General features: G+C 33.2%; 1 protein-coding gene across 1 annotated transcript; it reads left to right on the top strand.

Moving 5' to 3' along the window:
- Positions 1 to 963: 963 nt before the first annotated feature.
- Positions 964 to 1876, top strand: LOC111380523 (hevamine-A-like). Its single transcript, XM_023004110.1, has one exon. It carries the CDS (start codon positions 989 to 991, stop codon positions 1874 to 1876), a length of 888 nt encoding a protein of 295 aa, XP_022859878.1. The 5' UTR covers positions 964 to 988.
- The last annotated feature ends 13749 nt before the right edge of the window (positions 1877 to 15625 follow it).

Here is a 15625-nt window from a genome sequence, read left to right as displayed (position 1 = left end):
TAATTTTTTGATCGTTAGAGAAAAAATGGATCTCATTTGTGAGTGAAGAAATAAAAACTAACGGCTATAATAATAAAATAATGGTAAAAAAATTAATTTCCTAGGATAAAAAATTGTTACCAAACGAGGGCTTAATTATACCTCAAGATTCGGAGTTAAATTGAGCCTTTTGTCAGTTATGATTAACATCTTTGTTATTTTTGTACATTAATAAATATAATATTCATTATACGCACACTCTTTTGTTTATATTGATAAACCCAAAATTAAAAAAAGAAAAATCCAATACCGAAAATTATTTGAACTACCTTGTCTTTTATATTAACTAGTCTAAATTCTATTCCCAACCGCCGAGTTTTCCTCCCTATCCCCTTTCAGTCGAGCTCTTGTAGAACCTTAACCGTCACATGCACTTGACCTGGAAGAGCCAACTACACTCGAAAGAGGAACCTGCGAACGTAGTCTTAGGAACGAGATTGAATTGTATGCTCGCCTTTTGACTACAATCATCTAAACTTGAATCGGCAGCGATCCAATATGGAAGTCGGAGAAAGCTTTTTGTTAACAAGTCGGGATTAATTAATTTTGAATACATTAAATTTGTTTAGAGCTTAACGTATTTGTAATGTCACGGATATGATTGGAAAATAGTATTATTCATATAGGAAAGAGAACAAAAATACAAGAAAACCCCACTATTCTTCAATGACGAGGCCAAATTTAAAGTCTAAAGTCCATGGACTGTTACAGAGTTGTCTCGTAGATCGTGTCTGAATAGACACTGGACAAGAAGAAAAGTACTAGACGTAGTAGCAGCCCGTGTACGCTAAAAAACCAAATATATAGTATTAAAACTAACTATTGAATCGTGCATCAGCCTATAGCAATTGTCAATATCCACGAGATAGTCTCCTATATATACTTCCATTTTTTTGAATATTTCCAACCAAAGCCTGCCAGAAGTGAAGAAACTCCTCTTTAACTGACTATGGCTTCTCATCAACTAGCAATTCTACTTGCATTATTCTCTTTGTCCCTCATGCTTTTGTGTTCCGACGCCGGAAAAATCGCAATCTACTGGGGCCAAAACGGAAACGAAGGCACATTAGCAGAAACTTGTGCTAAAAAAGACTATGATTTTGTAAACTTAGCATTTCTTCCAACATTTGGAAATGGCCAGACTCCCATGATCAATCTTGCTGGACACTGTGACCCTTACACAAATGGTTGTACTAATTTAAGCGTCGACATTAAATCCTGTCAAGCCGAAGGGATAAAGGTCATGCTTTCGATAGGTGGAGGGGCCGGGAGTTATTACCTTACTTCGTCCGAGGATGCTCGACAGGTGGCAACCTATTTGTGGAACAATTTCTTGGGCGGAAAGTCATCTTCTCGTCCTCTTGGGGACGCGGTCTTGGATGGAATTGATTTTGACATCGAAGGAGGGACGAATCAACATTGGGATGATTTAGCGCGATATCTTTCCGCATATAGCAAGAAGGGCAAGAAAGTGTACTTAACAGCAGCACCTCAGTGTCCCTTCCCTGATGCATGGATTGGAAATGCCCTTAATACCGGACTTTTCGACATTGTTTGGGTACAATTTTATAACAATCCTCCTTGTCAATACTCTTCTGGGATGAACAATCTTGAGGAAGCATGGAAACAATGGAATTCAATCCCAGCCAGTAAGATTTTCTTGGGTTTACCTGCTTCTCCTGAGGCTGCAGGTAGTGGATTTGTGCCTGCAAGTGATCTTACTTCACTAGTGCTTCCAGCCATTAAGGGTTCTGCTAAGTATGGAGGTGTAATGCTTTGGTCTAAGTATTATGATGATCAATCTGGATATAGTGCTTCTATTCGGAATGCTGTTTGATGAAATTAATATGTAACGTCAGTAACAGAAAGTTTATATCCGTGTAACTATATAATGTATAATATATATGAACAAATACTGTGATTAATGTAATCTGTTTCTTGAATCTTGACTTCGTTGAACTTCTACTTGTTAAGGAAAATATCAAAGCCTTAATTTTACTTGTGTACTTCTTCCATTCATTAGAAGACATGTGCATGATGGATCATAGATTCATAGTTGTAAAGTTAAGAGTAGGGACACAACTGCAAAACCCCTATTCGAGAATGATTATTAGTAACTTTTTAGGAGAAATAGTGGCTAAAATGACAAAATGTCTGGATAATAATCGGGATTAGTATTGAACGTGTAATTGAAATTAAAGTTTGATTTTCAATTAATTTCCTAAAAATATTTCCCAAACAGATGCTAAGTTATTGTTGGGTAATGGTCTCAAAAGTCAAAAGTTGGAGGATTTCTATTGCAAATAATAAAAAGTAATGATTATATGGAAGACTTCTAATTAAAGTTGAGAGCAAAATCCTTGCAGTATTTGGTTTCCAATTTTACAGCCTGTTTGGAAGTCTTGCACATGAAGGAGTCCTTGTTTGAGTTGAAATTGAACTCTTTTATTGGATTATTGATCCTACAAATAGTGTATGTATTTATTATTTCGCGTGTATGGCCTGAGAGTTGGTTCAAGGGAGAAATATTGTAAGCTTAGTATCTTGAGTTTTCATACAAAGAGTAGAAAAGTGGGCGTGGTAAAGCTCGAGTTTATTTATTTATTTATTTATTTTGTAATACTTGAAGATTAGATTGGTGAGTGAAATTCTATATGGTTTGAATAATTTTCATATAATGAAAGGTTTTGATGGTCTGTTTAATTTGTGTATTATATATTTTTTTTGCTAATATTCTCTTGAACCACAAGAGATCATGTGGGTAAATAGAAATAAAGAGAATTGACGTAAAATTCCCAACAAGTATCAGAATGTCTGGTGGTTCAGAGTATTGGAGCAACATAAAAATATGTTGTCATTGAAATATGACGGGAGAATCAACTTTGGCTTGTGGCAAGTACAAGTTAGGGATTTATTGATTCAAGTTAGACTGCGCAAGGCTTTGAAAGCAAAACCAACCAAGAGTTCTTGTAAGGAGGCTGAATCTAATATAAGCGATGAGGATTAGGAAGAATTTGATTTGAAGGCTGGAAGCACAATACGTCTCTGTCTGCCTAAAAACGTTCTTGCAAATATTTATGGAATATTTGTTGCAAAGGAACTATAGGTGAAATTAGAAGAACTATATCAAATGAAAAGCCTCTCAAATCATTTTACCTGAATAAGCAGTTTCATTCACTGCGCATGGAGGCAGGTATGAAAATCTTAGACCATCTGAGTGATCTCAACGGGATTATTTCAGAACGGAAGGATATTGGAGTGAAGATAGATGATGATGATAAGGCACTACGGCTCATCTAGTCTCTTCTGTCTATCTATGATCATATCAAGCCAATCTTGATATATGGAAAGGAAACTGTGAGTTTCGTAGAAGTGACAAGCAACTTCATCTCAGAAAAAAGAAGATTATGGGAACATAATATTCTAGTTGATGATGCGCTATTTGTGACTGAAAATGGGAAGAAGGGCAACTCCATGAAGAAAAAAACAACTTGTAGGAACTGCGATTAAACTGGTCACATAAAGAGAAATTGTCCAAAAAGTGGAGCAAGGTCTGCTAACTGCTTGGGGTCGGACAATGCGTCTCTTCTAGTGGAGGAGGATGTGGATGTAGTGCTGTAAAGTAAGATGAGAATATCCTCATGGCATGTCGCCAGTTACCATGATAGAGAATGTGTTTTTATCGACACAGGTCAGCATATCTGCACATAGCATTCACTGACATTTGATGCAAGGTGTGTCAGTATGTGGTGGTATTATGATGTGGATGGCTGATGAGCTCTCTAGAAAAGTCAGTGGAAGAGTTGCATCATAACTATTGACTGGGTTATTTCGACATGTAGTTGATGAAATGCTCATAGTTCACGGATGATTCTGAGTGGTTATACTCATATGGTAGAGTATGAGATCGTTAAAGTGTGTCAAAGGCTTGCCTATTTTTTCAAAGTATTGTGATAAAAAGTTGTAGAAGAGATGACGAGATTTTGACTCGTTTTTGGCAAGGTGAAGATTGTGGGGTAATTGCCTCAAAAGTCAAAAGTTTGAGTACTTCTATTGTAAATAATAAAAGGTAATGATTGTATGGGAGACTTTTAATTAAAGTTGTGAGCAAAATCCTCGTAGCATTTGGACTCCAATTTTACAGCGAATTTTGGAGTCTTGCACATGAAGGGGTCCTTGTTTGAGTTGAAATTAAACTCTTCTACTTGATTATTGATCTTACAAATAGTGGATATATTTATTATTTCGTGTGTGGCTTGAGAGTTGAATCGAGAGAGAAATGTTGTGAGCCTAGCATCTTGAAAGTTTTCATACAAAGAGTAGAAAAGTAGGTGTGGTAAAACTCGAGTTTATTTTTCTTTGTAATACGCGGAGATTAGGTTGGTGAGTGAAATTCTATATGGTTGTAATAATTTTTATATAGTGAAAGGCTTTGACAGTTCACTTAATTTGTGTGTTATATTCTTTTTTGCTAATATTTTCTCGAATAACAAAAGATCCTGCGGGTAAATAAAATAAAGGGAATTGACATAAAATTTCCAACGGTTATTACCTTTGCTGTAGCTAGTCGAGCTGCTGCTGCTTCTCCCCAAAATTTTCTCATTAGCAAATCCTTGACTCTCCGAACTTGATACCTAAGCAGGCACAGATCTAGCACCCGACGAGGGGGTGCAGCTGCACGTGCTAGATCTGCAAGTAGTTGCACTTGCCGCTGGGCGCCGAGGGATAAGTTTTTGCAGTTGCAGAGAAGTAACCAAATCAGAAGTTAGAACCATGGAGGCGACGAGTTCAGGAAGAAGAAGATAGGTTATCTATATATATATTGGATTTGTTTTGGTGTAGTATCCTGAAACAGCGGAGAGTTTGAATATGCGGCTTTCATAAGGATGCGCGCCTCATATAGCATTTATTTAGTGTAAATCTTGGTGAGAAAAATCCAAAAAACAGATTTTAGGTGTCAAAAGAGTTGTTTCATTCTAACAACATAAACTACTGACAGAATTGTGACCAAATTTCTGAATTCATCCATTTTTACATATTACTGGAAAGTATCATTTCAGGAAAATGGGATTTCTTCAAATTTTAATAGAAAATTGGAGGTATGAATTGGTATTGGAAATGATGATTTCTTTCGCGTGGCCCATTTGGTTTGTTTCGTGTGATGCAATGAGTGGAAAATGGAAGAAGAAAAATTCATTCCTACTTTTAAATTTTGCTTTCCCTACTTGTAAATCTGGAATTTTATAAAGAAATTACATAGATGCAATGATGTGAATCAAAACAAAGATTACGAAACAAATTTTTTTTTTGGACTCTTTTCTTTAACGGCTGTCTATGATTATTCTGTAAGAAGTTGCAGTTCATTTGCCCCCTTTACCGAAATCGATGTATTATTTGCATTAGATTTGCTAGTTACCTTATTTTGGTGTATGATTGAAGAGTTCTTTTAATTGATATCGTATATTGTTGAATCTTTAATATCAATTGATTAGTTGGAAGTTGAAAATATTTTCTTTAGTATGCTCATATATTCGTCTCTAAATCAAACTTAACTATTTTGAGTTTCTTTAGTTTGCTCCTCTTTGCTAAAACTGTCTTGGGTGGAGTCGGAGAGTAAAGCCTTGAGGGCAGTTTTTACAAAAGTTGTCACTTTAAAAAAAAAAAAATTTGTCACTTTTTTTTTAAATTTAAATTTTGCTATTTTTTGAGTGTTTCACTTAAAAAAAAAAAAAAAATTTCTACTTTTTGAGTGTTTGTTACTTTTTCAAATTTGTCAATTTTTTTAGATTTTTGTCACGTTTTTAATATTTCATTTTTTTTTAGTATTTGTCACTTTTTTTTTTATATATATATCAGTTTTTTTTTAATGGCAAACACCATTTTTAAAAAAAATAAAAGTGATATTGTATGCCAACTTTTAAAAGTGACATTGTGTCACTTTTTATTTTATTTTATTAAAAAGTGACAATTTTTTTTTAAATGTGACATTGACTTACTTTTCAATATTACACAATATTTTTTACTTTCAAAAGTTTTTTCATATGATTTTTCAAAACATCCAAAACACCCCAAATTTTTAGGGTATTTTTGTAAGTTGACCTTTAAAAAATTAGGCCTGATTTGGAATTAAGAATCACACAAGAGAAGATAGGTTTTTTTTTTTTCATTTTTTTTTTATTTTGGGGAATTAGGCTATTGCTTTTTTGAAAATTGAAAATTACACCACGCCCTACTTTTAAAAACTTGTATTCTAAAGTTAGATAGTAAATTTCATTTTTCAAAAATCAGATGTCATATTTAAATATTAAATATTAATTATAAAAATTTCATTCCAAAACCCTAATCAATTTATTTTCCTCTCCATCGTCCTCTCTCTCTCTCTACCTTCCCCACCTCGGCGCTGCACCCACCCCTATTCTAGCCTTGGTAAGAACATGTAGAAGAAAAGCTACTCCGACTTCGATGATCGCTGCTGGTTTGTGCAGAGAGCAACAGGGGCCGATGCACTGCTGCATACGACCGGACGCAACGGCTTCTCCAAGGGGCAAAACCACTATCGAGACGATCGTGTGGTTCTCTTTACTAATGGATTGTGAGGCGGCGGTCAACGGTTGACGTTCGCCCTAGCTGACCTACGAACCTGGATTCGCACTGTACCTAAGCCATTGCCACCGTCACCATTTCTCTACTAGTAGATAATGAAAACCCACCTTCAGAAATGATCTTAAACTTAGGCAAACCAACATCCCTCATTGGAAATAGTATTGGATAATTTTGCTCAGTCAAGTTGAGCCATGACAACTACTTATTATGGAAGAATCTGGTTTTTCAGGTGATTAAAGGCCATATGTTGAAGGGATACATTACAGGATATAAAACTAGTCCACCCTAGTTCATCTCAGAGCTCACTCCAAACTCAACTGTTGCTGAGATTAGGTCGAATCCAGAATATGAGGATTGGGTGGCTCTACAACTCCATAGAGATAGATGTAGCTTCTGATGTAATGGAATGTAAAACCTCAAAGGATTTTTGGTTGGCCGTGAAATTTTTTTTTGGAGTTAAATCCTAGTCCAATTTTTTTACAAAAAGGAATTCCAAAATATTCAAAAGTGAGGCGTCAAGATGGAAGAATATTTGAAGACTATCAAGAAAAAATCTGAAAATTTGGCCTTAGCAGGTCATCTGGTCTCAATGGATGATCTTGTATCCTAAGTTTTGGTTGGTTTGGATTCCTTAGAATACAATCCAGTAGTGTGCCAAATGAATGAAATATAGCGCGGTCTGCAAGAAATTTTTATCAAATTTGAGAGAAAATCATACAGTACATGCTATCGCAGTTATTGACCAATTTCATGTAGAATATCAATATGCCCCTATAACATTTAATTCAATAATCTTTGGAAAAGGGCAATTTTGGAATTTTATTTGACGGCACAAATGGGGACCAATACATTTGCAATGGCATGAAAACGGATTCAAATTTGTCCAAAATTGCTCCCAAACAGGGGCATAAAATATTTCATGGATAGAAAGTCATTTGCAACAAACCTATCTTTGAACCGTGTCTTTTAGACTATATTTCACTTTATGTACCCACTTGTTGCCAATGACAATGTAGGCTAGTGATAGAGGTACCAAACTCGAAGTTTTGTTTCTGATTAGAGCATAAAACTCTTCCTTCGTGGTTTCTCTCCAATTTTATTTTTTATTTATTTCTATTTTTTTGATAGAGCTTCAGACACATTTCTTGGTTAAAAATCATTGTATCTACTACTTGTCCAGCATACAGTTTAAGGTTTACTCCTGGAGCACATACTCCAAACAAGAAGAAAAATGATAGTTGTGCCAGTGATTACATACCAAGGATGTTCATCTGTCTATTTTGATGGCTGGAGTAGTGTTGTTGTAGCCTGTAGGCTTAAATTAACTTCTTAGTTCTTTACTTTTGTATCTGAAATTCTACTAATTATTTTTTTTACTTTTGTATCTGAAATCCTACTTTAAACTCGGCGCAGACACCGTTTGTTTGGGACTTGCTAAAATGAATAGAAAAACCAATTTAAATGTGCAGATGTCTTCCTCGAATTTAGTTTCGAATTGTTGTTCTGATGAGTGCAGATATGACTGGTGGTGTGCTACGAAAAATCAAGGTTTTTTTTTTTTTTTTTTTTTTTTTTTTTTTTTTTGTTTTTTTTTTTTAAAATTTTTTACGGAAGTCTCATAGGTAAACAACGCACACTTTTAACTACAGATTTTCTGGGGATCACACTGTAAAACCTATGAAATTTTTTTGGATAGGTTTTTTTTTTTTTTTTTTTTTTTTTTTTTTGTTGGGCTTATTTATTAAAACTGACTGTCATATTTTTCTAGGTACATTTAGTCATTGTTTCGGCTCCATTTTAACGAGGTTATAGGAAAAAATGTTATTGAAATAGTAATTTTTGTGTTAGAATGCGAGGTTAAAAAATAAGGAAAAGTCTTGAGTTTACGATTAATATTATTTTACTGAAAAATATGTAGTTAAATATGAGTTTTGAAAAAAATGTATTTGTGGTTTAGCGAAGCCAAACAAGGACGACATTTGTATACTTTCCTCGGTTCCAATATTATTACTTTCTATAATCTCTCAAAAACAAATAATTAGGTTGGTTTATACGATTTTACTCGATATGCACTAAGAAAACTCAATACTTTACCTACTATTTGCACTTTTAATTTTCTTCTGAAACATAAAAGAACATGACTATATCAAACTAGAACTTCCGGTTCAATTCTATCATCCCACATAAAACCAATTCATATAAAAATTTGATTAGTATTCAGTTCTGTCCGATCAAGACCTCAGTCCACTCTTAATTATATGCCTAATTATGTTTACACTAGTTAAGAGTTCATTATCTGATAATTTCCATCCGAAATGATTAATCTTTTGTGTTTAGGCTCAAAAATTGCGAGACAGAGAGTACCATGAAAATATTAAGGTCCCATGAAGGAAAACAAATTTAAAGTCCATTTTCTATTCTTCGAGGAAACAATGAGTGCTCTGTGAGACACTCCACTCGGACCAGTCCAGCTGTTTTTCTTTTCCTTTTTCATTTTACCTTTTTTTATTAAACTTCACATCAACGTCTATACTTTCACGATTTCTCTCAAGTCTAAAATCCAAAGAGGTTGAAGCATTATCTAACTAAAATTTGCATATGTAACCATTGTATAACGGTTATTCCAAGAGGAGGGCGTTTGTGTAATACACGCACTATCGTAAATGCTTGAATCCAACTAAAATTTGACTTGTTTAGAACACTTTTAGGATTAGTTGGAGAAAGCAAAATCGAACTTTGTGGAACATTTTGCTAAATTTGCATTCTACAATGTACATTTTAGTATTATTTGCTAAATCTGCAGGTTATCAAATTGAACAATGTTATTTAGCATAAGTGATGTTGAACACAGTCTTATGTGTCAACATATCATTGGTCCAATTAAATGGGTTCATAATTTCTTTTATTTAATTATTAATGCAGTCACCTAAAATGGTGTTAAGTATCGATGATGCTAAATAACATTACTTTTTCAAATTGCACCCAATTAGTTGAACAATAAGATGGAAAATAATACGCTTCACCAATTATACATTACTCATCTTTATCTCAATTTATACATCAATTGAATACTAAAATATTTTTAACTTACACAACAAAACAGAGTATAATGTAGGACTTCACCAATCCTAATAGGCCAAATACACAGATAATCTAATTAATTGACTTTGACTTATAATAATCCGCCTGTTTTAATAATTAAGTCCACTAAATATTGAAGCTACGGCAATATTCTTAAAATCTCTTACTTGGACTAGATCCAATATCAATTTCAAATTTTCAATTCTCAGCTTTTATATATGATCCATTAGGTTCCTATTCACCATGACAAATATCATGTCTCTATTATCCTAATATGATAACATAAGATAAATTAAAACTCTCCTTTTAATTATCATTAATCTACCGAGATTAATAATTCACATCGCCAAAGTCCAAAATAGATTTCTAGCGATTTTTCATGGAAAACTATGTAACGTGATAAGTCACGTGAGAAAGAAATGCAATCCAGAAGAAAAAAATATCTAGGACATTTTTTACCTAATGTAATGGTTCATATTGAGAATAATAGCAAGGATATCAAAGTAAGTCCGTCAAAGAATGTTGAAAGAAATATGATTGGCAAAAGTAAAAGAATGCAATCTATATAAAATTGAACTTACTAAAAAGAACAGTAACACTTCATAATAAGAATAGTAGTAAGGGCCCCTTATGGGGTGGTCGAGTTGGTGAAAGAGGTGAGCGCGGAGGCCTTTGGTTCAGAGTTCGATTCCTCCTACCAACACTTTCTTGATCGAGTATGTCGCACAGGGCTTGCCTAGTGTGGTTTACCTGATTGGTGTGGTTTGCAGGTTATTGTATCAGCCCGAGGGTTTACTAAGTGCGCACTCGAAGGGTAGCAACTGCGGGTTCCCCCGTCACCCAAAAAAAAAAAGAATAGTAGCAAGGATATCAAAGTAAATCCATCAAAGAATACTGAAATAGGTATATGATTGGCCAAAATTAAAGGATGCAAAACTATAAAAAAATTGAACTTACTAATAAGTCTAATATTTTTGAACCTGCTTTTTGAACACATAACATTGTGAAGTCAATAGTGCTTATACAAAAGAAAGTGAGAAAAATAAAGTCTTCAAAATCTTAACAAAATATTTTTCATAAAAGCATATAAATGTAGGCCCCGTGGTTGTGCGTTGGAGCCATGACCTTGTCCATGTCAACAAACAATTCGAAATACCATACTTAGCTCGAAACTCGTTCAATGCTAGAGAAGTAAGGATTCAGCCTTGCTTTCTCTAATGATAGATGTAATCACAAGTCGATATGTTTTTAGCCAACAACATACGAAACTTGATGTGCGTAATCAATGTGGTTATGACCAACTTATATGGTATAATATTTAGATAAAATTCCTCATGGATTTAATATGCGGAAACAATATAGTTCAAGTTTTCAAGTAGATAAATTGCAATCTGGATTTATGCAACTTGATTGTCTTGGAAAATATCTATTGAAAATATGCAGAAGAATGACCATATATGTCCATTTCTTTATATAGAAATCAATTTCTGAATATGTCATCATTGTTGTATAAGTTGATGATCTAAATATTGTTGGAACCCTTGAAGAGGTTTCAAAGACAATTGATTATAGAAGAAATTTATGAAGAAATATCTTAGATAAATGAAATTTTATCTCGACATGCAGATGAATAATTTAACCAATTAAATTTTTATTTATTAGTCAACTTAAATAGGCAAAATTTTTGAAAAGATTTCATAGGGAAAAATTACTTATCCATTTAATACTTGATTATTATTAATTCACTTGAATTGAAAAAAGATCATTTTTATCCTCGAGATTATAATTAATTGGTACTAAAGTACCATATGCTAGAGCAATAGATGCTTACAGAGGCAGAGGTAGTCGGGGACAATTTCCCCCCAGCCCATATAAATTTCTAAGAAGAAAGTTTAGAATTTTGGCTCAAATATTAGCATTAGCTCAACTCTAATTTAAATATCAATCAAAGTCCAATACTCAATTATTCAAATTGTATTAAAGACACTACAATCATTAATTACTCTTTTCAAGATATTCATGACATATGAATATTTTATCGTAAAATTAGATATTCTATTTAATGCATGTTTAACTAAAATTTACTTATAATTATTAAGTAAATTTTATTATTGATAATTTGTATTGACTAGGTCTAAAAGTAAATTACTTATTTTAATAGTTACAGACACTAAGTATTTTTCTAAATTACGTATGTTTTTATTTATTACTAATTCATATTTATAAAAAAAAATACTTATTTTCACCATAAAGTAGATATCATGATCAAAATAATTTTTTTACTATAGATTTGATATTGACAATAAAAAGAATATTTATTAAAACTTATTTATCTATAAAGTAATCTATATCGACAATAGAAAAAATATTTGTTAAAACTTTCAGTTGTTTGGAAAGATTGGTTGTCAAAGTTACAAGAAGAGTACTCATTAAGTAATTTTTTAAATGTTCATTGGTGGATATATATTTTTGTTTAATTTTATCATGATTCTGTTAGTTTATATTTTTTAAGATAAGCATCGATTTTCCATTTGGTAAGAAAAAAATACAAAAAATTAGTGAAATATCTTAATGTGAGATTTCTAAACTTTTTTTTTTTTTTATAATTTCATTGAGGGTCATATACTTTTTATCGTGAATGTTACGATCAAAAACTCGATTTCTTGTGGCGTTCATTCAAAATTTTTTAACTTTCAGTTCATTCTAACATCATTTTTTGGCCCTGCCCTGGATACCTATGTATGTTGTTAATAGTTCATAATTTGAGACTAGTTGGTTATGATCGTCAATGAGTTTATTTATTTACATGGAACTTTCAGGATGATCTATGTAGATGATGTGTTCCTAAAAGCATCATTAAATAGAGGATAAACAAGATCTCGAGTGATATTATCATGAGGATGTATAAATATTCGCTGTACTCTTTTTTCCTTGAACAAAGTTTTGTCTCATTAAAATTTTCTGACGAGGTTTTTAATAAATCAAATTTCTCAATGTATTCGAAAAATTAATATACAATTTTTCTTCACTTTGAATTTTTATAGTAAGCTTTTATGAAGCATATTCTATATGTCTTGTAAATAATATAATTATGGAAGTTCATAATCTATAAGATATTTACCCTCAATATAACTAAAGTTGTGTTTCATTGCAAATGTGGAAAAGACAAATTAATTTCATGTAAGTTAGAAAAGAAAAATCCATCAAAACCATAGGAATGTATTTTCCACTCAATTGGTCAAAAACATGCTTTAAGTGTTTGTACCTTGAAATTCGAATTTCATTTCCACTTTCGTATCAAACAGTCAAAGTAGAAAACGAATTCCTCGGACGTGACATTTTTCATGGAATTGAAGCCAATCAAACGGACCCTAAGTAATTTTTGTTGGAAAAATAATTAGTTGCAGTAGTGTGCAGAACAGTATAATCCAGAAATATAAAACTTATCGTCCGATCGAGCCTCGTGACAGCACGATGTCCTAAAGTGAAATTGCCCGTCAATAATTGCTGCGACCTCCGTGGACAATCACTCCCAGGATACAACGATCATAAACCACTTGTGCAACAATCATGAATGGTTTTTATAGAACTCTCAATTGTATTCCAGAATATAAGTGAAAACCCGAGTATTCAGAATATGAAAAGGAGGATTGATGCAAGATGTTTTTTATGTGTATTTTTCCCCAAAACGAGATATGGGTTTACATAAGCAAGATGGAAGTAATAGTCTCCACCATGATCAGAGAGTAATGTAGAATTTTAATGACTGAGTAGTGGGTATTTTAAAATGACTGTTAGTGGGTTGTCACAAAAACAAACGGTCAGAAAATACTAGCTAGTTTTCTCCATTAAATAATAAAAATTTCCCAGTTTCTTTGAGTGCTCTAGAGAATTCGCCTCAATTCTCATAGGAAGTGGCCCCACTTCCACACTCAAATAGGTGCTTCTATCAAGGGTACACTGTATCTAAACACCCCACTGAATATCAACTATAGTAAGCATTAAGAGCATTAGCTCATCCTCTAATCAATACAGTTGGTACTGTGCACCATAGGGAGGGGTTTGGAATAAATACAATGTAGTGCCCCCACAGACCACTCCAATAACTTTGTTGTCCCATTGAACCTTGACCATGGGATCTCCAATTGCAAGGTTAGGTTTCCATTATAGGTGATCTAATAAGTAATAAGCTTTAGTCCCACCCCCCTCGACGTTTGTTGAATTAGCTCTCTAGCCAATCCTTTGGTTAATGGGTTAGCAATATCATCACTTTACTTCACATAGTCCATAGCTATAATCTCATCTTTAAGCAGCTGACGCACAGTATTGTGCCTCCTACGAATATGTTTAGACTTTCCATTGTAGGATGAATTTTGAGCTCTTGAAATAGCTGCTTGACTGTCACAATGTATTGAAATAGTTGGAAATGATTTAGACCACAAAGGAACATCCATAAGAAAATTCCTTAACCATTCAGCCTCCTCACCTACCTTATCTAAAGCTATGAACTCAGATTCCATAGTAGATCTAGCAATGCAGGTTTGCTTAGTAGACTTCCACGAGACAGCACCGCCTGCTAATGTAAATACATATCCACTTGTAGATTTACTTTCATTGGTATCAGAAATCCAATTAGCATCACAATATCCCTCAAGTATAGTAGGGAATTTAGTATAATGTATTCCCCAATCTAGAGTGTATCTCAAATACCTCAAGACTCGAATGAGAGCATCCCAATGTTCATTGTTAAGATTACTAGTATACCTGCTAAGTCTACTGACAGCATATGCTATGTCAGGTCTTGTACAGTTCATGAGATACATGAGACTGCCGATTACTTTAGCATATTCTAAAGCCGAAACACTAGGACCTGAATGTTTTCTCAAATGACGGCTTGCATCATTAGGTGTTTTAGCAGGATTACAATTGTATTGATTAAACTTTTTAAACACCTTTTCTACTTAATGTGATTGGGTCAAAATTATTCCTTCAGAATGTTTTACTATTTTGATTCCTAGAATAACATCAGCAACACCCAAATCTTTCATTTCAAAGTACTTGTTCAGAAACTGTTTAGTTTTATTGTTTAGTTTTATTAACCATGTCTAAACTAGTTCCCATAATCAGCATATCATCAACATATAAGCAAATTATCACACCACAATTATTTTCAAATTTGCTATATATGCATTTATCTGCTTCATTTATCACATAATCACTTGATGTCAAAACTGTATCAAATTTTTCGTGTCATTGCTTAGGAGCTTGTTTAAGGCCATAAAAGGGATATTTCAAGTCTACATACTTTATCCTCAAGGCCTTCTACAACAAATCCTTCAAGTTGATCCATATAAATCTCCTCTTCTAAGTCTCCATTTAAAAATGTAGTTTTGACATCCATTTGATGTATAATAAGATTATACAGTGAGGCAATTGCAATTATCCTAAAAGAGGTAATCCTAGTAACGGGTGAATAAGTATCAAAGAAGTCAACTCCTTCTTTTTGTCTATAGCCTTTAACTACAAGTCTTGCTTTATACTTATCAATTGAACCATCAGGTTTAAGTTTTTTCTTAAACAACCATCTACATCCAATTGTTTTACATCCTTGAGGTAAGTCCACAACTCCCAAGTATTATTAGACATAATTGAATCATATTCACTATTTAAGCTTCCTTTCAAAATATAGAATCTGGTGAAAACATAGCTTCACCAAAAGTACTAGGATCATCCTTTACTAAGTAGGTTATAAAGTCAGGACCGAAAGAAGTAGTGGTCCTAGGTCTTTTGATGCTCCTAATTTCAGTTTCTTCTAACTCAGATGGCTCATCTCTAACACTAGGAGGAATACTAAAAGAACTGCTTGATCCTTCAGACTTTTCTTTAAACGGAAATCTATTTT

This window comes from Olea europaea, unplaced genomic scaffold (assembly GCF_002742605.1).
Source record: "Olea europaea var. sylvestris unplaced genomic scaffold, O_europaea_v1 scaffold2159, whole genome shotgun sequence".
Taxonomy (NCBI): Eukaryota; Viridiplantae; Streptophyta; class Magnoliopsida; order Lamiales; family Oleaceae; genus Olea; species Olea europaea.
The sequence above is the reverse complement of the archived record's forward strand: the minus strand, read 5'-3'. Positions and strand labels throughout refer to the sequence as shown.